This window comes from Stegostoma tigrinum, chromosome 16 (assembly GCF_030684315.1).
Source record: "Stegostoma tigrinum isolate sSteTig4 chromosome 16, sSteTig4.hap1, whole genome shotgun sequence".
Taxonomy (NCBI): domain Eukaryota; kingdom Metazoa; phylum Chordata; class Chondrichthyes; order Orectolobiformes; family Stegostomatidae; genus Stegostoma; species Stegostoma tigrinum.
In genome coordinates, this window is record NC_081369.1 from 8,722,023 (window position 1) to 8,747,666 (window position 25,644).

Here is a 25,644-nt window from a genome sequence, read left to right on the forward strand (position 1 = left end):
CATATACCATGGTACCACAAAAGCCCTTCTGAGATAATAGCTACCTTACAGGAGATGATCACAAACAGTTGCACAGGTTTCAGGAACAAAAACAGAAGTTGCTGGAAAAGCTCAGCAGGTCGGGCAGCATCTGTGAAGGAAAAAGTCAGAGTTAACGTTTCGGGTCTGGTGACCCTTCCTCAGAACTGATGGTAGCTGGGAAAGCGGTAGTTTATATGCAGAAAATACGGAGGGGGATGGGATAGGGAGTAACCGATAGGATAAAGGATAGAGCTCGAAGAGAGAGAAGGGCAGTTGGATAGACAAAGGAGTCAATGATGATCTGGCTAGGGAGGGTTTTAGGTGTTAATGGGAACTGTTAGTGACTAACAATAGGCAGTGTGTAATGGCACACTATGTGGTGACAAGGCTTGGTGTGTGGGGTAGGGGACTAGGACATGGAAGAGTTTAGGCCCTAAAATTATTGAACTCGATATTCAGTCCAGACGGCTGTAGGGTCCCCACGTGGAAAATGAGCTGTTGTTTGTCCAGCCTGCATTGAGCTTCGCTGGAACACTGCAGCAAGCCTGAGACAGAGATGTTGGCCAGGGACCAGGGTGGTGTGTTAAGGTAGCAGGCAACTGGAAGCTCAGGGTCTTTTCTGTGGGCAGAAAGTAGATGTTCTGCGAAACGGTTACCCAGTTTCTGGATCTCTCTGTACAAAGACATCTCCAATGTGACTTTAAACTGCCTGTCAATCAATGCCAGGGTTCTCATCCATATCCAAGGTTCTGGGTGAACTCATGAGCCTTAGACCCTTAAAGACAGAGCATGGCTAGCTACTCTTTCATAATGGAATATTCCTGTCTATAAAATAACATTATTTACAATTTGCAGTAGCGCATGAGATTCATAACACATTCAGTTGAAAATGGCGGTGGTGACATTTAGGGAGTGACTCAGTACCCAATGGCCTCACGTTACTTTACACACTTTCCCAAGATGGAGTTTATTAGCATTTCTCTCCGTCCTCCGCTGCTTGCTTCCTATTGGTCACAGTATCACTTCCTGCGCCATCTCATACTGCCATCATCACAGCCGCTCACCAGTTGCCAATGAGCCAGACCAGGGAGGGGCACTGGGAATAGACAAATTTGAAAAGCAGGAAATCGCCTGGAAAGTAAAAAAAAACCTGAAAACTGCCACTGCACAGATTCACAGAAGTGTTATGGCACATTGTGCCTGCACAGGCTGTTCGGATGAACATCATTACCCAGTGCCACACTCCTGCTTTTTCCTGGCATCACTTATAGGCTTTTCCCCTATGGCCATTATTCAGTGCCTTCTTGAATGCCCCTTGATAATCTCTCACTAAACAAAAGTGCTTGGACTGAATTTTTCCGATGATGTTTCTCCTCTGAGTGCCCTTCAAATGAGGGGTCCACAAATCCTTCTGACATCAACCCTGATTAATTAAAGGGGACACCTTCCCTCTCTTCCATTTCAAAGCCTGAACTCTGCTTCTGCCTATGATAGAGTCATAAAGCCACACGGCACAGAAACAGACCCTTTGGTCCAAACCAGTCCATGCCAAACATAATCCCAAACTAAACTAGTCCCACCTGCCTGCTCTTGGCCCATATCCCTCCAAGCATTTCTTATTCATGTACTTATATGAGTGACCTTTAAATGTTGTAACTGTACCCATATCCACCACTTCCTCTGGAAGTTCACTTCACACACACACCACTCTCTGTGTAAAATAATTGCCCGTCAAGTCTTTTTTAAATCTTTCTCCTCTCACCTTAAAAATGTGACCCCTGGTCTTGAAATCTCTCACTCTAGGGAAAAGCCAACTTCTTTTAACCTCATCTATACCCCTCATGATTTTATAAACGTCAATAAGGTCAATGCTCAATCTACTATGTTCCAATAAAAATGTCCCAGCCTATCCACCCTAATTCAAACCTTCCCTACCCAGCAACATCCTGGTAAATCTCTTCTAAACCTTCTCAGCCTTAATAATATCCTTTCTATAACAGGGCAACCAGAACTGGGCGCGGCACTCCAGAAGTGGCCTCTTCAATGTCCTGTACAACCTCACAGCTCCTGGATTGACTGACTGGACACACAACTGGGCTATCTGGGGATCTGGATCTATTCTTCAGTGGCTCTGCCCAATGGGAAATGAGGATCGACAGTATATCTGTCATCTTCCCATGCCCAGACCTTGTGGCTGTTTTGTTTTGAACCCCATGGTCACTGAGAAGAAGCTGGGCCACAAAGTGGTCTCGCATACTTCGCCCCCTGGACTATGTCACCAAACTTTGCATTTCCAACTCCACAAATGGAATATGGGAGGCCTTAAAGCCATCATATGCATGATTGTTTTCCATACTGGCTGGTCTAAAGATAGTTACAGCCTCGAAAGGAGTGTTTGTAACATAGCCTGTAGCATTATTAATAAAAACCCATCTGGTTCATTAATGTCCTTCAGGGAAGGAAACTGCCATCTTTACCTGGTCTGGCCTACATGTGACTCCAGACCCACAGCAATGTGGTTGACTCTGAACTGCCCTCTGGGCAATAAATGACTCGTAACTGCCCTCTGGGCGTTTCCTCTTTATTCACAGCAAGTGGGCACCATTGGTCAGGCCAATAATTGTTGCCCTCCTCAATTAGGGATGGGCAAAAAATGATGGCATGGCCAGCAATGCCCAAATCCCATGAAGAAATATATTAGATAAAATCAGCTTGGAAATTCTTTCACTATTCTTCACGGGCAGATTCATAGATACTATCTGATATCACGTCCAACATTATTGTTCTGAGGAAAGAGATGGGGAGAAATTGTTTTTGGGTTTGAGAGTAAAAAGCAGCAAAGGGGAATCGGAGAATTACAACCGCAGAAGGAGAGATCTATTGTTCTGAAAGACTCAAAATGTTAACTCTGTCTCTTGGTAGGTGCACCCAGACCTGCTGAGCTTCTCCAGCATTTTCAGAGTTCATTTGCAAAATCCGGTGTTCAGTTGGGAGGCTGAGGGCAGAGGGGTTATTCGGTAACTCTTTCAAAGGGCCACAGCAGGTAATGATGGGCCAAATTGCCTCCTTTTGTGCTGCAAAATTCGAGAATATTCTGAATCTACTCCAAGAGAAGAGGTTATATGCCATGCCAATCTTTCCCTTTGGACCTGCCCTGCTCCCAGCTCGCTGACCTCACCCATTTCCCTGCTAATTATTTGCTTAAAAACTGGTAACATTTCTCACAGCTTTCAGTTCTGATGAAAGCCCAGGGAATTATAGATGGGTTTGAGGACAGAAGGAGGTAATTTGGCCCATTGTGCCTGTGCTGGCCCTCTGCTGGAATGATTCCCTTGTACCACTTTGCACTTTTTCAATGTTGTCCTTCCTGCAAATGAACAAGTTGCCTTTGGAAAGACTTGACTGACCCAATTTCGACCACACCCTCAGAAAGTGCCAACAAGATTCGAACCGCTCGCTGTGTGAAAAAGATCTGCTTCATATTATCATTCCTTCTGTTGACAATAAATGTAACAGTCTGCTTCCCAATCAGTTCTGAGGAAGGGTCACCGGACCCAAAACGTTAACTCTGATTTTGTTTGTTCACAGATGCTGCCGGATCTGCTGAGCTTTACCAGCAACTTCTGTTTTTATTCCTGATTTACAGCATCCGCAATTCTTTGAGTTTTTATTGAGGATTTCCTGCATTTTATGTTTAAACTGTTCACATTTGCAGCATGTTGCTGCTCGGCGTTCCTGTAGGCAGTCATCTCAATAAGGAGTGGATATGTAAAAGCAGTTCTGTGGTACATCAACTGCCTCAACCTCTCCACCCCTCTCACCCACTCTAACCTCTCCCCCGCAGAACGGGCAGCCCTCCGCTCCAACCCCAACCTCACCATCAAACCCGCAGACAAGGGAGGCGCAGCGGTAGTATGGCGCACTGACCTCTACATCGCCAAGGCCAAACGCCAACTCTCCGACACCTCCTCCTACCGCCCCCACGATCATGACCCCACCCCCGAGCACCAAACCATCATCTCCAACACCATTCACGACCTCATCACCTCAGGGGACCTTCCACCCACAGCCTCCAACCTTATTATTCCCCAATCCCGCATGGCCCGTTTCTATCTACTTCCCAAAATCCACAAACCTGCCTGCCCTGGTCGACCCATTGTCTCAGCCTGTTCCTGCCCCACTGAACTCATCTCCACCTATCTGGACTCCATTTTCTCCCCTTTGGTCCAGGAGCTCCCCACCTACGTCCGTGACACCACCCACGCCCTTCACCTCCTCCAGAACTCCAATTTCTTGGCCCCAAACACCTCATTTTCACCATGGATGTCCAGTCCCTATACACCTGTATTCCTCATGCAGATGGCCTCAAGGCCCTCCGCTTCTTCCTGTCCCACAGGCCCGACCAGTTCCCCTCCACCGACACCCTCATCCGCCTAGCCGAACTCGTTCTTACCCTCAACCACTTCTCTTTTAATTCCTCCCACTTCCTACAGACAAAGGGGGTGGCAATGGGCACCCGCATGGGCCCCAGCTATGTCTGCCTCTTTGTAGGTTACGTGGAACAGTCCATCTTCCGCACCTACACAGGCCTCAAACCCCACCTCTTCCTCTGTTACATTGATGACTGGATCGGCGCCGCCTCTTGCTCCCCAGAGGAGCTTGAACGGTTCATCCACTTCACCAACACCTTCCACCCCAAACCCAAGTTCACTTGGGCCATCTACAACACATCCCTCACCTTCCTGGACCTTTCAGTCTCCATCTCAGGCAACCAGCTAGTTACTGATGTCCATTTCAAGCCCACCGACTCCCACACATACCTAGAATACACCTCCTCCCGCCCACCCTCCTGCAAATATTCCGTCCCCTATTCCCAATTCCTCTACCTCCGCCACATCTGCTCCCAGGATGAGGCATTCCACTCCCGCACATCCCAGATGTCCAAGTTCTTCAAGGACCGCAACTTTCCCCCCCGCAGTAGTCGAGAACGCCCTTGACCGCGTCTCCCGCATTTCCCGCAACACATCCCTCACACCCCGCCCCCGCCACAACCGCCCAAAGAGGATCCCCCTCGTTCTCACACACCACCCCACCAACCTCCGGAAACAACGCATCATCCTCCGACACTTGCACCATCTACAATCCGACCCCACCACCCAACACATTTTTCTATCCCCACCCTTGTCTGCCTTCCGGAGAGATCACTCTCTCCGTGACTCCCTTGTTCGCTCCACACTCCCCTCCAACCCCACCACACCCGGCACCTTCCCCTGCAACCGCAGGAAGTGCTACACCTACCCCCACACCTCCTTCCTCACCCCCATCCCAGGCCCCAAGATGACTTTCCATATTAAGCAGAGGTTCACCTGCACATCCGCCAATGTGGTATACTGTATCCATTGTACCCGGTGTGGCTTCCTCTACATTGGGGAAACCAAGCGGAGGCTTGGGGACCGCTTTGCAGAACACCTCCGCTCGGTTCGCAATAAACAACTGCACCTCCAGTCGCGAACCATTTCAACTCCCCCTCCCATTCTTCAGACGACATGTCCATCATGGGCCTCCTGCAGTGCCACAATGATGCCACCCAAAGGTTGCAGGAACAGCAACTCATATTCCGCTTGGGAACCCTGCAGCCCAATGGTATCAATGTGGACTTCACAAGCTTCAAAATCTCCCCTTCCCCCACTGCATCCTAAAACCAGCCCAGCCCATCCCCTCCCCCCACTGCATCACATAACCAGCCCAGCCTGTCTCTGCCTCCCTAACCTGTTCTTCCTCTCACCCATCCCTTCCTCCCACCCCAAGCCGCACCTCCATCTCCTACCTACTAACCTCATCCCACCTCCTTGACTTATCCATCTTCCTTGGACTGACCTATCCCCTCCCTACCTCCCCACCTATACTCTCCTCTCTCCCTATTTTGTTTTCTCTCCATCTTCGTCTGCCTCCCCCTCTCTCCCTATTTATTCCAGAACCCTCACCCCATCCCCCTCTCTGATGAAGGGTCTAGGCCCGAAACATCAGCTTTTGTGCTCCTGAGATGCTGCTTGGCCTGCTGTGATCATCCAGCTTCACACATTATTATCTGTGGTCTCAGTGATCTGGTTGCGGGACGGAGGGGGCGGTGGAAATCACTGCCTCACACTCTCTAATTTTCGGGATGGTTAAACAGATGCACAATAAACCATTTCCGCAGAGGCCTGTGGTTCTCAGAGAGCGGCAGCCAGCTATGAAGTCTGGCTTTAGATCAAATTCGGAAGCTTCTGTCCACAAACTGCTCTACTCTCACTGCAAGGTGCATTGCTGCAACCAAGTGGTGGGCTCGAGGTATAACTCCTGCATGGAAGGTTCGTCACCAAGAACCTCTTCTGTATGGCACCTCGAGTGCAGAAAGAGGCTATCGAGTCTGTACCAACCATTCGAACAGCATCAGACTCAGACCCAAACCCAGTTCCCCACCCTATTCCCCATATTTAGCACGGCCAATCCACCTGACCTACACACTATAGGACAATTTAGCATGGCCAATCCACCTAACCTACACACTACAGGGCAATTTAGCATGGCCAATCCACCTAACCTACACACTATAGGACAATTTAGCATGGCCAATCCACCTAACCTACACACTATAGGACAATTTAGCATGGCCAATCCACCTAACCTACACATCCCTAGACACTGCAGGGCAATTTAGCACGGCCAATCCATTCACCTAACCTGCACATCTTTGGACTGTGGGAGGAAACCCACTCAGACACGGGGAGAACATGCAAACTCTGCACAGACAGTCACCCGAGGGTGGAATCGAAACCAAGACATTAGCGCTGTGAGGTAGCGGTGCTAACCACTGAGCCACCGTGCTGCTGTAATGGTCCTGATTCACAGCTGTATTATGAAAGGAAATAGTCAGGCCCCGTAAAGAGAAATCAGGCCAGATAGCGAAAGGCTTGGTAAAAGAGTGCTTTAAAGGGGGAAAGTGAAGAAAAATTTGGGGATGTGTGCAGGGAGGGAACTCCAGAGCTGACGGCCAGGCCACTGAGAGCACAGCCAATAAAGGGTAGAATGATCAAAATGGAGTATTGTGACAGGCCAGAACTGGAGCTGAGTGTAGACAACTGTCGGGGAGTATGTGGAGATTACCGAGGTAGGAAGGGGTAAGGCCATGGACGGATTTGTTAGCATGAACGAGGATTGATCAGGAGCCAGTACAGGTCAGTGAGCTCAGGGCTGATGGGGTAATAGGGCTGGCTGTGAGTCAAGATACAGGCAAGTAGAGTCTTGGAAGATCTCAAGTTGGTGCAATATGGAAGACCAGCCTTAGAATAGCCGTGACAGGGTTTCAGCAGCAAATGAGCTGATCATTGGCAAAATCTGTAGGCACTACAGAACTGGATCATAATCAATAATTCAATCTATCCCAACGCACAGAAATTTCTACTTATCAGTTCCAGATGTAGCTCGATAACTTCGCAACTGCAGCAAAGTTGAGAGAAGTGGGGGGCAGGTGGAGATGGGTACCATTAGCATATCAGTAAAAAAACAAATCAGATAAGGGTCTTCCTAGAACATAGAGACATAGAAAAGTACAGCACGGTACAGGCCCTTCAGCCCACGATGTTCTGCCGTGGAATAATCCTAATCCAAAAATAAAATAACCTAACCTACATTCCCCTAAATTCACTGCTGACCGTGTGCATGTCCAGCAGTCGCTTAAATGTCACTAATGACTCCGCTTCCACGACTACCACTGGTAAACTATTCCATGCGCTCACAACTCTCTGGGTGAAGAACCTCCCTCTGACGTCTCCTCTATATCTTCCTCCTAACACCTTAAAACTATGACCCCTCGTGGCAGTCAATCCTGCCCTGGGGAAAAGTCTCTGGCTATCGACTCTATCCATGCCTCTCATTACCTTGTACACCTCGATCAGGTCACCTCTCTTCCTCCTTCTCTCCAGAGAGAAAAGTCCGAGCTCAGTCAACCTCTCCTCGTAAGACAAGCCCTCCAGTCCAGGCAGCATCCTGGTAAACCTCCTTTGCACCCTCTCCAAAGCCTCCACATCTTTCCTATAATAGGGCAACCAGAACTGGACACAATATTCCAAGTGTGGTCTCACCAGGGTTTTGTAGAGCTGCAGCATAACCTCGCGGCTCTTAAACTTGATCCCCCTGTTAATGAAAGCCAAAACACCATATGCTTTCTTAACAACCTTATCCAGCTGGGTGGCAACTTTGAGGGAACTATGCACTTGAACACCAAGATCCCGCTGTTCCTCCACACTGCTGAGGATCCTGCCTTTAATCCTATATTCAGAATTTAAGTTCGACCTTCCAAAATGCATCACTTCACATTTATCCAGGTTGAACTCCATCTGCCATTTCTCAGCCCAGCTCTGCATTCTGTCAATGTCTCGCTGAAGCCTGCAATAGCCCTTGATACTATCAACGGCACCTCCAAACTTTGTGTCATCGGCAAACATACTAACCCACCCCTCAACCTCCTCATCCAAGTCATTTATAAAAACTACAAAGAGCAGAGGCCCAAGAACAGAGCCCTGCGGGACACCACTCAGCACTGACCTCCAGGCAGAATACTTACCATCTACAACCACTCTCTGCCTCCTGTCAGCCGACCAATTCTGAATCCAGACAGCCAAATCACCCTGTATCCCATACCTCCTGACTTTATGAATGAGCCTGTCTTGGGGAACCTTATCAAATGCCTTGCTAAAGTCCACGTACACCACATCCACTGCTCGACCCTCGTCGACCTGTCTCGTGACCTCCTCAAAGAACTCAATAAAATTTGTAAGGCATGACCTGCCCCTCACAAAGCCATGCTGACTTCCTTTAATCACGCTATGCTTTTCCAAATAGTCATAAATCCTATCCCTCAGAATTCTTTCCAAAACCTTGCTGATCACAAACGTAAGACTGACTGGTCTGTAAGTCAATGAGGAATAGATGTGGCTAAAGATCGATCTTCGACAAATACCAGAGATAACAGTGTAGGAGTGGGAAGAGAAACCATTGCTACTGATTCTCTGGATATCATTAGAGGATATCATAATTGATGGTGTCAAAGAATTTAGACAAGTTGAGAGGAAAAGGAGGCTGTGCTCACTTTGCTGTGAAAAACAGGAAAGCAGAGTAATACTTAAATCGTGATATATTGGGTAAATGTGGATATACAAAGGGATCTGAGTACTTCAGGCAATAAACGTAGACAGGCGAGTACAGCAAGCAGTTTGAGAAGACAGCAGGTATATTTGCCTTCATTGCAACAGGATTTCAGCTCAGACATAGGGACGTCTTAGAGCTTTGATGAGGCCGTACTGGAGGATTGTGCACAGTTTTGATCTCCCATCACAAGAAAGGATATATTTGCCACCGAGGGAGTGCAGTAGAGCTGTACTAGGCTGATACCGAGAGGGACAGGACTGTCATCTGAGGAGAGATTTGTTGAACTGGGCCTGCGTTCGCTCGGGTTTAGAAGAAGGAGATCTGATTGAGACATATAAGATTCGAACGGGGCTGGACAGACTGGATGCAGGGAGGAGGTGTTTCTTCGTCGGGGAGTCTAGAGCTGGGGAGACAGCCTCAGGATGCAGGGTCGGCCATTTTGGACTCAGATTGGGAAAGACTTCTTCACTCAGAGGGTAGTGAACCTGTGGAATTCTCTACCTCAGAAAGCAGTGGAGGCCAGGTCACTGAATGTATAGAAGGAGGAGATTTTTGGATCGAAAGGCATCAAGGGGAGAAAGAGGATCAGCCAATGACATACTGAATAGTGGAGCAGGCTCGGAGGGCCAAATGGCCAACTCCCACTCCTAGTTTCGATGTTTCTAAGTTTCAAGGCTGCCTTTCAACTGTGTTCCTTTGGAGGGTAAACTGACTGGTTGGCCAAGCGCCTTTCCTTGATATTACGATGGTCATGTAATTCTGTGAAGTACGGATAATAAAGTCATAAATTGGCACTGGAGTTGGCCTATCAGCTCTTTGAGATTCACCTCCCACCTCGACTCTAGCCTCCTGCACTCCCTCCGGATCGGTTAATTTCCCTCACACCCAAAAATGTATCAATTTGAGCCTTCCACAGTGACTGAGCATTCAGAGCCCTTTGCCATTGAGAACTCGCAAGGTTTACAATAGGGTGAAGAAGCATAGAGTCACAGAGCTGTACAGCACAGAAACAGGCCTTTTGGTCCATCTCGTCCATGCCGATCAGATATCCTAAATTAGTCTAGTCTTATTTATCAGCACTTGGTCCTTATCCCTCTGAACCCTTCCTATTCATTTACGCATTCATATACCAACCTTCGCTACTTTACTCAGGCAGCTCATTCCATACACACACCACCCTCTGTGTGGAAAAGTTGCCCCTTAGGTCCCTTTTAAATCTTTCACCTTAAACCTAAGCCCTCTAGTTTTGGACCCCCCTTCCCTGGGGAAAAGACCTCACCTATTCATCCTATCCATGTCCCTCATGATTTTATTAACCTCTGTAAGGTCACACCTCAGCCTCCGACAGTCCAGGGAAAAAATCCCCGGCCTATCCAGCCTCTTCCTGTGGCTGAAACACTCCAACCCCGGAAACATCATTGCAAATCTTTTCTGAACCCTTTCAAGTTTTACAAAATCTTGCATATAGCAGGGACACCAGCATTGAACGCAGTATTCCAAAAGTGGCCTAATCAAAGTCCTATACAGCTGCAACAGGACCCTCCCAATTTCTATACTGAATGCACTGACCAATAAAGGCAAGCATCCCAAATGTCTTCTTCGCTATCCTGTCTGGCTGCGACTCCACTTTCAAGGAATTATGAACCTGCACTCCCAAGATCTCTTTGTTCAGCAACACTCCCCAGGACCTCACCATTAAGTGTTTCAGTCCTGCCCTCTTTTCACGTCAGCTCTAGATATGCCACCTCTTAATATGAGACTGTGACTGACTAGATCTACCCTCCTCAGCCATACTGCAATGACTCAAGGAAGCTAAAGACCAACTTCTCCAGGGCAACGAGGGTTAGCATCTATGTAAGGTAGGCACTGCCAAATCCAATAGGGAATTCAGAAGAAACCCGAATGGAGAGAATGTGGTTCTAGCTATGACGGAGAAGGGAACAAAAATCGTGCATTCACAGGGATGCGAGAAAAGCATTTGAGGGAGAGGGACTGGAGGGTTACAATGGTAGATTTAAATGAGAAAAGATAGAAGGAAACTCAAGGGGAACATAAACAACAGCGTGGACACGCTGGGCTGAGTGGGCTGTTTCTGTGCCAAATACCCAAAGTAATTCTGTGTAAAGTGCATACTAGACCTGTCAGCAATGCCCAGGTTGTAGAGTGAATATTTCATACTGAATATTTCATCCAGTTTACGGAGGACGAAGGGCTACCTTTCCATTGGGAATGCTTCCTCGGTTTGCTTAAAACACGGAACAAAATATCCCTCAGATCTTCCTTTTAGCCGCACAGGCTACAAAAGAAGATCCGCTGGCCTCTACCCATTTTATACTCCAACCCATACACCCAACCAATGAGCCATATTGGATTAGGAGTGCACACGTCAAATAGTATTGGGATCCAAATGGGCAGACTGATATCACTAGTCCTGGTAGTTCCTCAGTTCTAGGTGGTTCAATTGGGGTCAGGCTGGTGTACTGGATATGTCCTGGAGGAGGAGTTACCTGATGTCAGGATAATTGGCTACAAGGCAGGAGACCTCCAGACTGAGGAGGGAAGTGTCCTTCAGTTTCACGAGCTCTGATACAGAAGAAATCACTCTGGTTAGGTGATCAGGTTCTTCCATTCCCTGCAAGTGGAAAAGGGTAGAGCTGTTCACTGGGGCAGGGGTAGTGCAATGTCAAGCTCCCTCCCCATCAACTGTCCTCAGCTGTGACCAGAGGAAGATTGAACCTTTTGGGTGTCTAAGTATTTGTGTGAACTGAATCTAAAATGTGTGTATGGCGTGTGTTGTGTGTGTGTGTATGCATGTGAATGTGTGTGTGAGTATGTGTGCAAGTCTGTGCATGTGTGTGTGTGTGTATGTATGTGTATCGTCTGTCTGTGTGTGTGTGCGCGCGCGCGCATGCGTCTTTGTCAGTGTGTGTGTGTATGTATGTGTGTGTGTCTGTGTGTGCGCACTTATGGGTATATGTCTGTGTGTGTGCTCGTGTGTATCTCTGCGTGTGTCTGTGTGTTAATGTGTGTGTGTGTGTGTATGTCTCTGTGTTTGTGTGTGTGCATCTCTGCATGTGCGTCTGTGTGTGATTATGTCTGTCTCTGTGTGTCTGTGTGTGTGTGCACCCCTGTACTTCTTTGTGTGCCTGTGTACATGCATGTACGCCTTAACAGTACATTCATGCTTTTACATTACTTTTGTTTCCAACAATAAGAAAACTAACAGACTTCAATTAAAAACTCTGTTTTTGCCCCTCAATGACACTGAGGAAAATCGTAGAATTATAAACGTCATGACCAAGATAGCCCCAAACAAATAAATAAGCTGTAAGGAAATATTGACGGTGAAGTAGTAAGGTGGATACGTATGGTACTACTGTTTCAGGACAGTAGGGGGTGGTATAAGGCCAAACGTCCCCTTGGTGTAAGTCCGTGATTGGAGCTGACAGTGTGAAAACTTTCATCTCTATGACAACTGTGTGCTCACAAAACATCAGACTGGCATGATATCCTGCAGAAATGGAACCAGAAAAGGATGTGTTAAAATAGTCATCATGCAGGTAGAATAGAGAGAGAGGGGCTGAAGCTGCCTTTGAGCGGAGTTGAGTTGGCTAGGCCTGGAGAAGCCACCTTCATAATTCCTTATCAATATTTCCTCTATGCCATGTGTGGGCTATGTAGCTATGCAGGACAAGCAGCCATCCCTTTAAGACGAGCCCGTGTGAAGTCAGGCAACAATCTTAAAGGGGCTGGCTACTGCAAATAAAGTCCAGTGAAGGAGATTTTAGAGGGCTGCTCCTCATTAACATCCAGAGTTTTCAGTGCAAAGGAAGTTTAAAGTCAATGCTTCCTCAGTAATAATTGATCAAAATATTAGGACTCACCAAATTACAGAAGAGCTCGTGCAACTTCTCTGCATCGCAGGCCATTCTGTCTGACAGCCTCTCTCGTTCCGTAGGGTTTTTGCAGACAATCTTCCTCAGCACCAGCGTACGGACATAATCAATAATTACCAGCCGGAGGCCTTCAGACAGCATGAACTGTGGAGTCAGCAATCACAGATAGAGAGAGTGATTACACCTTGTGCCTGAGGCATGTATTAAAGCTTGGGGCAGCTGCTTCTAGGGCCCAGCGGGGAACAGTTACATTGTAAGCTCTACCCTTCAAATGCTAATACACCGAAGGGCTGGGTGCTACCCATCAGCCCGTGGGTTTAGCATAGAATGTACATTATAGGTGCCCTGTTGCAATTATATATAGGCATCTCCAGCTCCAGAGAACTGTACAGAGCTGAAAAAGATGATTTTCATTGCACCTTCTGCACTCTGCAGTTTGAAACATTTTACTTTTACAAGTATTAGGAATGAAGTATGTTTTTGGAAAATAAAATAATGGGCATTACATTTACAGGGCTGATTCTCTCTCTTTAAAGTTTAATATTCCCTCCCTCCCGACCCTTGCGTTCTTTCTGGAAATACTTTGTGTAAATCACATGGCTCTCACAAAACAGCATTCAATTTTCAGTTTGTGTGGGGTAGGTTGGGTGGTTGCAGAGTGCCAGTGATACATCTGAATGAATAACATGGTAAGCATGATAAAACAGAGCACAGGTTATTCTGGCCACTCATTCAGTTCAACCATTGAGTCACAGAGCCATAGGGTTGTACAGCACAGAAACACACCCTTTGGTCCAACTCACTCATGCCAACCAGATACCTTAATTAGTCTAGTCCCATTTGCCAGCATTTGGCCCATGTCCCTCTGAACCCTTCCTATTCATGTACACATCCAGATGCCCTTTAAATGCTGTAATTGTATCAGCCTCCACCACTTCCTCTGGCAGCTCATTACCTACACGCACCACCCTCTGCGTGAAAAAGTTTCCCCTTAGATCCCTTTAGACCTTTCCCATCTTACCTTCACTTATAGTGTGTGTGTGTGTGTGTGTGTGTGTGTGTGTGTGTGTGTGTGTGTGTGTGTGTGTATATGCGGGTGTAAAGAAATGGAAGCGTATTTGTCTGCACATATGCTTTTCTGAGCAGCTGAGCCTTTATAAGTGTGAGCAAGCGTGCATCCAGAGGAGTACATTAGATGAAGTGTAGGTTTTCAAGTATATACTGGTGTAAGTGTACAGGTATACACAGGTGTGAGTGTGTTGGACTGTTCTAGGGCATCTGACATAACGCCCTGAGATGCTTTTCCTCACAGTACAAGTCAAGAATCTATATTAGTGAGTAATAATCAGAGTTTTGCAGACCTTCCTCCTTCCCAATTACCCTTGCAATATTGGACCTTGTGAACTTTGACAGAAAAGACATCAGGATAACCTTTGACTGTTATAAGAGATAATGGGAACTGCAGATGCTGGAGAATTCAAAATAACAAAGTGTGAAGCTGGATGAACACAGCAGGCCAATGAAGGGTCTAGGCCCGAAACGTCAGCTTTTGTGCTCCTGAGATGCTGCTTGGCCTGCTGTGTTCATCCAGCCTCACACTTTGTTATCTTGGATTGTTAGTTCTTTGCAACAGGCACCAATGATGATACTTACTATTTAAGTACCTTTAAGAAACATGATAAAATCGGGGGGGAAATTAAATGGTGAAGTACCAGCAGGGGCTGCTATTCCACTGAGCCTGGTTGGTTACAGTTCTCCCAGGGAGGCCAGGTTGCCACGGTAATTAGCCTGGAGCTTTCTTTCCATCACAAGGAATCTGTCCCACTTTCACCACCTGGTGTATGCTGGCAAGCTTTACAAGTTAATGCTTGACCTGTTTGGACCACATTATGAACACACTTCTTGACCGTCAGTGTCCTGGAGTGGGACTTGAACCCAGGCCTCCCAGGTCCAAGATAGGGCCTACTGGCCAGAGCAACAAGGATAGGCAGGATCTTTGCTGTGGGCCCCACTTCTAATCTCTTAAAGGAGGCTGTGATTTCTTGTCTAGTTGAATGAGAGAGAGGAGGGGGGAAAGGCAGTGAGCTAAATAAAGAGATGTCCCTCACCTGGAAGATGGGCTCCCTGATGTGGGTGAAGTAACTGCAGTGTGTCTCCAAGACAGTGCAGATAGTGTCGATAATATCAGACCCACAGAACCAGGACGTAGACCACAGCTGGACAAAATGGGGCTGGAGGAAAGATTCACCATGAGTTTAATATTTGACATTGCGCCAACTTTCATAGAGATTATAGAAATGAAAAGATCTCAAAATTGGGAAATGGAACACTTATTTCCTGTGACCACTAACTGGAACAAACACTCCCAGGACAAGGACAACAGGAGGTTAGATACAGGGTTCTGCTCCCTCAGCACTATCCCCATCAAATATTCTCAAGACAGGGACCGCACAGGGACAGATACAGTGTAAAGCTCCCTTTGCTCTTTTAAAATTAAAGCAAATGTGCCTCTAGGCTTTTATGATGAACATAAAGCTGGCTCTACTCTTTTTAAAGAAGCATAAAGCTTCCTCTACACTGCCCCCACTAAATACTCCTAGGACAGGGACAGCACAGGGTTAGATACAAAATAAAGCTCGCTCTATACTGTCCCCATCAAACACTTCAAGGCAGGGAAAGCACAAGGTGAGAGACAGAGTAAAGCTCCCTTTAATCTTTTAAAACATTAAAGCAAAGATCCATCTACACTGACCCCATCCAATACTCCCAGGGCAGTGTTAACTACAGAGTAAAAATCCCACCAGGATGCCCCAAGTTCCAATTTTAGAGGAATTTTCCCCTTATTTATTCACAGGAATTGGGCATCTCTGGTTAGGCCAGCATTTATTGCTATTCCCAACTGCCAACAGGGCAGTTGAGAGTCAATCATGTTGCTGTGGGTCCGGAGTCACATGTAGTCCAGGTAGGAAAGGCAGATTTCCTTTCCTGGGGGACATTAGTGACCCTGATGGGATTTTCCCTAACGATAGGCAATGGTTTCATGGTTATCATTCCAGATTTTGTTTTTAATTTCACCTTCCGCCATGGTGGGATTCAAACCGACATCCCCAGACCTTACCTGGGTCTCTGGATTAACAGTCCATTGATAATACCACTAGGCCATCACATTCCTTCCAACCCTATTCATTACCTCCTGAGAGAAAATCAGTCTTGTATGATTTCTTTTGTCACCAACGCTTGACTGATATGGCCTCAAGCCGATCCCATGATGCACTGAGACAGTGGGTACAACGAGGGAGGTGAGAGGTCAGAGTGCAGGCACAATTGCTATGACAACACGCTCTTCCCTCCACAGTTGTCTCGATCAGACACCTACTCGACCAGCAGACCACGACTTCACTCCGACGTTTTCTGAGCAGAATACTTACGGGGAGGAGTGCAAAGTGAGGCTTGTTGTCAGGTCACTTCTGAAATGGCTGACTGCTTTCTCTAAAAAACAATTAAACCCCGGGATTTGGGCTTCAGTAGCAAGATGGGCATTTGTTTCCTAAGCTTGATACAACTTTGTGGGTTGCCAGGCCCTTCAGCTGATGTTGGTGAAGGGCTCAAATCACAGACTGGGTAGGAGGGCGAAACAGAACCAGTTGGACTTTGATGCCAATCTGGCTTGATCGCTTGTGTTGATGCCAACCTTTCAAATATTCTTGAATGGCTGCTTGAACTCACTGTGGATGGCTAACCCTGTAGCAGGAAGCGTTATGTTACGGTTTACAATAGTTGGATTCTGGCTCTCCAACATCCAGCCCACACTAATCCTTCTCAGCCACCCGTAGAGCTCAGTACCTGGAGTTCTGAAAGCATCTCGTCTATCAGCAGCCTGCAGCCTTTCTTCGTTGCTCGGTCCACAGCTGTATCGATGGGGTGAGGTAACTTGCTGCAGCCATCGCCATGGGAACCCTGGATGCCTTGCTGCTGCAGCCATTGGATGCATCTCCTGAGACACAAATTGGGGGGGAAAGGCATCAGGTACAAGCTACAGCTCCCTCCCAAGCAGAAGGACCGTCGGTCCCTGCCCCCTGCCTGATGCAGTGCAGTCGTCTCCTGGCTTTCTTGTGCAAACTCTTAACAGGGTCAGTTGGTCATTTCAAACCAGCATATTGGCTTTCCACCTTACGTTAGCCCAGGGGGACCACAGATGCTCAATCATTGACGGCATCCAAGATTGAGGCCCACTGGTTTTTATAAGAAGACAAGGAATGGTGGGATAGTGTGGGAAGGTGAGATTGACTGTTTGCCATGATTAAGAGAGCAGATTCGAAGGGATGAACGGCCTACTCCAATTCTAACTCATTGTGTCCTTATACCTGCAAAAGTATAGCGCAGTTATGACCAGTGGTGCAGGAGGCTTAGACTCGGCTAGGAGCACCCTCACCTCTGAACCTATAGGTTCCGTTCCAGGGACAAACCGAACAGAAATAAACGCTGTCACGCTAACACAGCTCTGCAGGAGGGAAACGCTGTTGGAGGAGCACTGTTTTAGGTGAGACATCGGACCGAGTCTGTATTTACCATGCACAGATAGATGTAAAAGATCCAATGGCATCTCATCAAGGAAGGGCAGCATGTTCCCCCACACCCCAGTGTCCAGGCCAATGTTTATCGCTTCAACCACATCATCAAAAACGATCGCTCTGCCGTTTGCTGTGTTCAAATTGGCTGCTACGTTCCTGATTTTCTATCAATGACTTAACTTCAGTGAGTGCGCCATTGGCTGTAAACTGTTTGGAGATGTCTGGTAATATGGGTCTTTCTTTCTCTCTGCTGCCTACATACCTGAATGCGATACAGTTGTTGACAGCAGCCAGCAGGTACAGCAGGTAGTACTTGGGCTGTGAGGGTTTCTGTCGTTCCTTGCCATAACTGATCACTGCCTCTCGGAACCTGTGGGAAGAGTCCATGAAGAACTGAGAAGATTGAAAAGGTTCAGAGAGAACTCCCATTGCTTTCACTGCCCCCATTATTCACTGGGCAGCCATCTGTATCCAGCATAAACCACTCTGCAAGTCTAGCAGCATTTGTGGTCATGTAAACTAATAGAGAGAAGCTAACGAACCAGAGTCCACTAGAGGCTATAGGAGTCTCCTTCTATTAGTGAGGGATCAAAGCTTGTGGACCACTACCAATCTCCAGAAATGGCGAAATTCAGCAGAAATCCATTCCTATCTTATCTTATATGTGATTTATCTCCATCTCCCACAAACTGCGCACAATCTCTGTCCATTACTATCTATTAGACAGAGTTGGTGAATAATTAAAATCTTCAGACTTTATGAGGAAGGTCATGTAGAAGTATCCTTGGATGGGGAATATTTTGGTGCAATGTGATACTGCATTTGACTCATGATAAGGACTTCAAGCCACAATCCGTGGGCCCCTAGCCCTGGTGGATTTGGTTATGCGAGGGCTGGTTGTCACAGAGTTGTACAGCATGGAAACATACCCTTCAGTCCAACTTGTCTGCGCCAACCAGATGTCCCAATCTATTCTAGTCTGAGATATCAAGGTGTAAAACTGGATGAACACAGCAGGCCAAGCAGCATCAGAGGAGCAGGAAAGCTGATGTTTCGGGCCTAGACCCTGCTTCAGAAAAATGAAGAATGTTTATTTTTTCCTGCTTCATTTTTCTGAAGAAGGGTCGAGGCCCGAAACGTCAGCTTTCCTGCTCCTCTGATGCTGCTTGGCCTGCTGTGTTCATCCAGCTCTACACCTTGTTATCTCAGATTCTCCAGCATCTGCAGATCCTGCCATTTCTATTCTAGTCCGATTTGCCAGCGTTTGACCCATATCCCTCTGTACCCTTCCTATTCATATATCCATCCAGGTGTCTTTTAAATGTTGTCATTGTACCAGCCTCCACCACTTCCTCTGGCATCTAGTTCCATATATACTCCACCCTCTGCATGAAAAAGTTTCCCCTTAGGTCCCTTTTAAATCTTTCCCCTCTCACTTTAAACCAATCACCACTAATTTTGGACTCCCCCACCCTGGGAAAAGACCTTGGCTATTCGCCCTATTTAATACACTTCTATAAGTTCACCTCTCAGCCTTCGAACCTCCAGGGAAAGTAGTCCCAGCCTAATCACCGCCTCCCTATGGCTCAAACCCTCCAACCCTGGAAATATCTCGTAAACATTTTCCGCACCCAGCAACATCCTTCCTGTAGCAGGGTGACCAGAATGAACACAGCATTCTAAAAGTGGCCTCACCAATGTCCTGTACAGCTACAACATGGCATCCCAACTCCTATACTCAATGTACTGACCAACAAAGGTAAATGTGCCAAATGCCTCCTTCACCACCTTGTCTACCTGTGACTCCACTTTCAAGGAACTATGTATTTGCCATACTAGATCTCTTTGTTTGGCAACCCTCCCTAGAACCCTACTATTAATTGTATAAGTCTGCCCTGGTCTGTTCTTGGTGAGAAATTGTGAGGGGTTCGCTCAAGGAAAGGGCCATGCAGATCACCATGGTGTGGTTGATCATGAATACATGTTTTTTGGAAGAATGCTGAGCCCAGGGGTTGTAACATCAATCACAGCCTAACTCTGGTGCTATGCAGAGAAATACATATAGCTGGACTTGCACTGAGCTGGGAGTGCCACCCTCACTCACCCCCAGTGCTATCTCCTGGTGTCACCTTCGAATTTGCAGGTTCTTTTGCTGAAGGAAGGTCCCGACCTGAAACACCAGCTTTCCTACTCCTTTGATGTTGCCTGGCCTACTGCGCTCTTCCAGCTCCACACTGTGTTATCTCTAATTTGCAGGTGAGCGGTCACTCCAGTGCGGTCTCTGAAAACCTGGAGGCTTCACGAACTCATGTGCCGCACTATTTTGCGTCCTTCCCGAAGGTCTTTCAATGTTTCCGACACACTACAGCTCCTGACCCTAGCAGCAGCTAGAATCCACCACATTCTTCTGAAGCGCAGTCTGACTTCAAGTGGCACAGGCTGGCTTTAAGAGATGGGTAGGGTCGCACAAATTTGTGCTGCCCTCCCCCACTGCTGAACGGGACAGTCGCCCAGCCACACATCCGCGTTGCAAGCCACAGTCATGGAAATGAACATAACCTTCATATTTATAGAGTCGATAGCCAATAGAGTCGATAGCCAGAGACTTTTCCCCAGGGCAGGATTGACTGCCACAAGGGGTCATAGTTTTAAGGTGTTAAGAGAAAGGTATAAAGGAGACGTCAGAGGGAGGTTCTTCACCCAGAGAATTGTGAGCGCATGGAATAGTTTGCCAGTGGTAGTCGTGGAAGCAGAGTCATTAGTGACATTTAAGCAACTGCTGGACATGCACGTGGACAGCAGTGAATTGAGGGGAATGTAGGTTAGGTTATTTTATTTTTGGATTAGGATTATTCCACGGTACAACATTGTGGGCCGAAGGGCCTGTACTGTGCTGTACTTTTCTATGTTCTATTGAATCTTTGACCGAAAGACCAAAACAAATGGCTCACAGTTGCTCGGGTAAACTTGGGCTCGCATTTTCTTAATTGCCAATTGCAACGATCATCAGGTATCCTGGAAAGATGCTGTCAGTGGCTGGTCTTGCCAGGATTTCTGGGAATGCGGGGACAGAGATTGGCAGAGTTCCTACTGGATTGAATAAACCTGCATTGGTGAACATATCACCAATTTGATACCATCAAATTTTGGCTACTTGAGCTGTCCAGTGTCTCTTTCAAACACCTCTTCAATTTTATCCCTCACTGAAACACTATTATCCAACATCGACAATTTTGGGTCAGGGAAGTGTGACATTCTGGACAGTTTCTCACATTTTGACGGTCACGATAATGAGCTGTCAGGGTACAAACCATTGCACATTACCTACGTTCCTCAGTTACCTGCACAGGAAAGACTCCAGTTCTTGCAGGGCCATTGTGACCATTTGGTCCCTGAGAGAGTCACTGATGACCATCGCCACCTGGACATTCTCTTCCAGCATCTGGATAGCAAAGGTCAAAGTTCAAAAATCAAGACAACAATTCACTAAAGGCAACTTATAACAACCAGCATCAGTGGGTCCCATCGTCTGATTATTTGCTCATATTCCTTAAAATTTCAGTTATTATTGCTCTGACTAAAGCTGTATACAGAAACTGTGCTATCGAATACTTTTCTCTTGTTGGTAAAGTTATACACACTTCCACCTAGTAGCTCAGTGTCCATGAGTATCACAAATTGAGGTAATGACCCATACTAATTATAGAATCACCATCTCGATTCTGAGTTAATTCCTCAGACATGGATGTCAATCACTGGGCCAGTGTTTATTGGTCATTTCCAACTGAGAAGGTAGTGGCAAGCTATCCTCTTGAACCACTTCCGTTCTGAGGTGTAGGGACACCCCCTAAGCTGTTAGGCAGGGAGTTCCAGGATTTTGACCAGCAACACTGAAGGAACGGCAATGTATTTTCAAGGCAGGATGTTGAGTGCCTCGGATAGAAACCTGCAGGGGGCAGTGTTCCCTCGTATCTACTGCCTTCTTGATTGTGGGTTTGAAAGGCGCTGTCAATTGCCCATCAGTTTACTGGTCTTATTAAGAACATAGGAGAGGAACAGAAAAAGGGTTTTTCTTCTCCTCTGCCTGTAACATCATTCAATATCACAGTTGATGAGCCTCTAAAGCCCTTCACATATCCTTGCTGAACAAAACATTATCAGTATCAAGGAGATAACAAGAACTACAGATGCTGGAGTCAGAGACAACAGAGTGTGGAGCTGGAGGAACACAGCAGGCCAGGCAGCATCAGAGGAGCAGGAAAGCTGACGTTTCGGGTCAGGACCCTTCTTCAGAAATCCCAACCCAAAATGTCAACTTTTCTGCTCCTCTGATGCTGCCTGGCCTGTTGTGTTCCTCCATTATCAGTGTTGACATTCTCACTCCATTCCCAGCCTCCCCATTTTTGGGGGAGATAAGTCCAGATTTCTACTACCATAAGTGAGTGAAAGGCTGCTTCTTTGTCATTGAGTAGAATCATGGAATCCCTGCACAGTGTGGGACGAGGCCATCTGGCCCATCGTGTCTACACTGATCCTCCTCTTCCCGATATCAGCCAGGAACAAGAGAGCTCTAAATTTAAGGCAGAATAGATCTGCTCATTCCAGAATGTTCCAGTGGAGGAAATAATTTTTCTTTCTCTGTTCTATCGTAAAAAAACACCAAGGCCTAAAATGTTATGATGAGCCAAAGGGGTAGAGGTGAGGAGAGCGGAGGAGTGGGGGAAGGGTAATTAAGAGGGGAACCACATCAGTGCACAGGCGTTTTCTTAGGGGCTGGAGTGAGTGTGAAGGGGCTGCTCATTCCAAGGAACTGTCGCATACTTAAAAGCTCTAACTCGGCGCTGTCAACATTTTGCAGACAGTAGGGTGACAACTGCTACATCCGCTCTATGGGCTGCATGTCGAACGCAGGCAGACTTCCACCATTAGCCTTGAGGGGTCAGGCTCACTGGCCTAAAGAGGGCACTGGAAGCAGGGCTTGAGGCCCAATAATGTCCCTGTGGGCAGGGCCTCTTTTGATACTCGCCCACCTTACAAACCCCCAACCCCAATAAAACAGTTTTACTGTTGGAGCTAGCCTGCAGCAGGCCTCAGGCCCCACCCCTTCCCACCTCAGCAACATCCACTTCTCCTGGTGGGGCCTACTGAGGCTGCTGTCCCCCTAACTGAGCCAGCAACTTCAGGAACCCGTACACTACTCAAGATTGGGCTGCCTATCCACAACATAAAGACTGCATCTTTTCATTTGACTTCATTTTTGATTATGAACCAAACTGGGGAAAGCTTGTTTCAAAACAAAGAAAATGGAAATATAGAAAGCGGGAGCAGGAGTAGGCCAGTTGTTCTTTGAGCCTTCTCAGCTAATCAATAAGGTCATGGTTATTCATCCAACTCAGTAACCTGTTCCTGCTTTCTCTCTATATCCTTTAATTTCTTTAGTGCTAAGGAGCATGTATCAGAGAGCATTTCTGCTTTGTTCATCCATAACTGTGCATGGATATTTGGTAGAGATGGAGCAGGTTCAGTTATGCTGCCTGACGCAGTAGAATAGCCTCTTTTCACCATCAGCCTCCCCCTCGAGGGGCATGAGGGAGTGAAGAGGGGCCACTGAAATGTTAGAGGGTGTGGCTTGGATACCTGCACCTCAGATCACATGTCTAACTCCTTCTTGAAAACATTCAATGTTTTGGACTTAACTGCTTTCAGTGGTAATAAATTGTAAAGGCTCATCACTCTCTGGGTGGAGAAATTTCTCTACATCTCAGTCCTATATCCTTAGACAGACTGTAACCCCCTGGTTTGGACTCCTTGGTCATGGGGAACACCCTTCCTGCATCTACCCTGCGTAGTCCCATTAGAATTTTACAGAGATCTCCCCCACTTAATTCTTCTGAACTCCAGTGAATATAACCTAAACCAATCTAGTCTTTCTCCATCCCCGTATTTAGGAAGGAATTGCTGTACCTTTAAAAAGCAAGTTACTCATTAAGGGTTGTGTATACATCTTGCTTTGCAAGCAGTGCGGGAGGTTTAGGACAAGACTACTTGGAGCCAGGGTGTGTATACAGAGAAAGATTTGGTTGGCAACAGGTTGCTAATTGGTTTGTGACAATTTGAGGATCCCAAATGTCATCAGCCTGATGACAACTCTCTGAATGGTTCCTGGGTAGCTGAATAGCTTGTGGGTATGTACAATATAGTCAGAAACCTTTGGACTTTGGAAGTGGAGCTGGTATGTCTCTCTCTCTCTCTCTCTTTGTCCAGTAAAAGTTAAAGGAAGCCAGCTGCTTTCTCCTACCCAGTTCGAATAAGCTATAAATCAATAAATCAGAGACTTTGTAATTTGTGAACCAGTCACCCTGTGGCTCCTGCAAAGAAGTGAAAAGGACTCAGGAAACAAACGGAATATTCTATTGAATCCTGTGGACTGATACAATTGAACTATTTGAAGTATTTGCTTTTCCTCCACCCATAACACCAATTCTTTTAATCTTTATGTGTTTGTCTCCATATGCACGTAAGGGCTTTAGGAGTGGCTTAGAATTTTAACTAGCAGAGCCATATGAGATCATGCACAATTGTTTACTTGTGATTAAAATTAACTAGTATGTAATAATTAGGAGCTCTGGTTAAGTACAGGAACCTGGTTAGTGCATTCTGTTAACCTGGGACTATCCAACAGTTATATTTGAATCTTTGTATACCTTGATAAAATTCAGTCATGACTCCAGGAGACTGCCTGTGGTCAGGCCCCACTGCTGGATCATCTGAGCTTAGGGGAAGCTACAGGTCAATGCCACTTGGTTTCACTATCCATGGGTTAAGGGTGGGAGCATGCATCTGAGAGCATTTCTGCTTTGTTCATCCATAACTGCATGGGTATTTGGTAGAGATGGAGCGAGTTCAGTTATGCTGCCCGGCATAGTAGAATAGCCTCTTTTCACCATCAGCCTCCCCCTCGAGGGGCATGAGGGAGTGAAGAGGGGCCACTGAAACATTAGAGGGTGTGGCTTGGATACCTGGACCTCAGATCATTAGCATAATACCTCCATGACCTTCTATGATTCCAATGTACTCCAACATGCCTGATTATCCTGCAACCTGCGTGGAAAGGGCTCATTGAAGACTTAACTTCAATTCAAGGGTCTTCTGCTCATAGAATCACAGGAATACTGGGGCAGGCCACTCAAGTGTGCACTGCCATCTAGATCATACCACCATCCACCTCAGTGCAATATCCCTGTGCTACCTGCATAATTCCTTGAAGCCATTAATAACTAGAAAGCTCAGTCTATTATGGGGGTCAAAATTCCTTAACAAAGAAGATAACGAGACCAGTTGGATAATAAAAGCAAACAGATAAAACATCAGGAGCAGCCAGCAGCCCTTACCTGGTTATTTATGTCACATTGTGTACAGAGCCTGATACACAGAGCAGTGAAAATGCATCGGACTCACATTATGGTGCTAATTGATACTGACCTGGGTTACAATCACTGGCAGGCTGGAGTGGTAGTAACCTTCGTGGTCAGACTCAGGCTCCTCCTCTCGGTACCAGTCATTCACTTCAGCTTCCAAGGCTTTCTGCATCCAGTCTGACACTGCCACCTAGGGGGAGCAAATAATGTCAATCTGGGAATCTGAGATAATGGGAACTGCAGATGCTGCAGAATCCAAGGTAACCAAGTGTGAAGCTGGATGAACACAGCGGGCCAAGCAGCATCTCAGGAGCACAAGAGCTGACGTTTTGGGCCTGGATGCTCTGATGAAGGGTCTAGGCCCGAAACGTCAGCTTTTGTGCTCCTGAGATGCTGCTTGGCCTGCTGTGTTCATCCAGCTTCACACTTGGTTATCTTCAATCTGGGAATCTGTTTGGTCCATTCAGCTTGGATTCTGTTGACCGGTCGGCTGGCTCTCTCCCAGTTTCAGCACCCACTCTGAGCAACCCTTCCACTTCTGATGAGGAG

General features: G+C 46.9%; 1 protein-coding gene across 2 annotated transcripts in view; it reads right to left on the minus strand.

The window, feature by feature from the left end:
- exoc3l1 (exocyst complex component 3-like 1) overlaps positions 1 to 25,644 on the minus strand; it is a 93,360-nt gene that overhangs the window by 2,817 nt on the left and 64,899 nt on the right. For both annotated transcript variants that reach the window (XM_048546719.2, XM_048546720.2), the window contains exons 6-12: positions 25,160 to 25,285; positions 21,019 to 21,119; positions 17,940 to 18,047; positions 16,950 to 17,100; positions 15,215 to 15,337; positions 13,095 to 13,250; positions 11,718 to 11,842 (exon numbers count right to left, since the gene is read on the minus strand). In XM_048546719.2, coding sequence (XP_048402676.1) covers positions 11,718 to 11,842; positions 13,095 to 13,250; positions 15,215 to 15,337; positions 16,950 to 17,100; positions 17,940 to 18,047; positions 21,019 to 21,119; positions 25,160 to 25,285 — 890 coding nt within the window. The remainder of the gene's footprint in view (positions 1 to 11,717; positions 11,843 to 13,094; positions 13,251 to 15,214; positions 15,338 to 16,949; positions 17,101 to 17,939; positions 18,048 to 21,018; positions 21,120 to 25,159; positions 25,286 to 25,644) is intronic.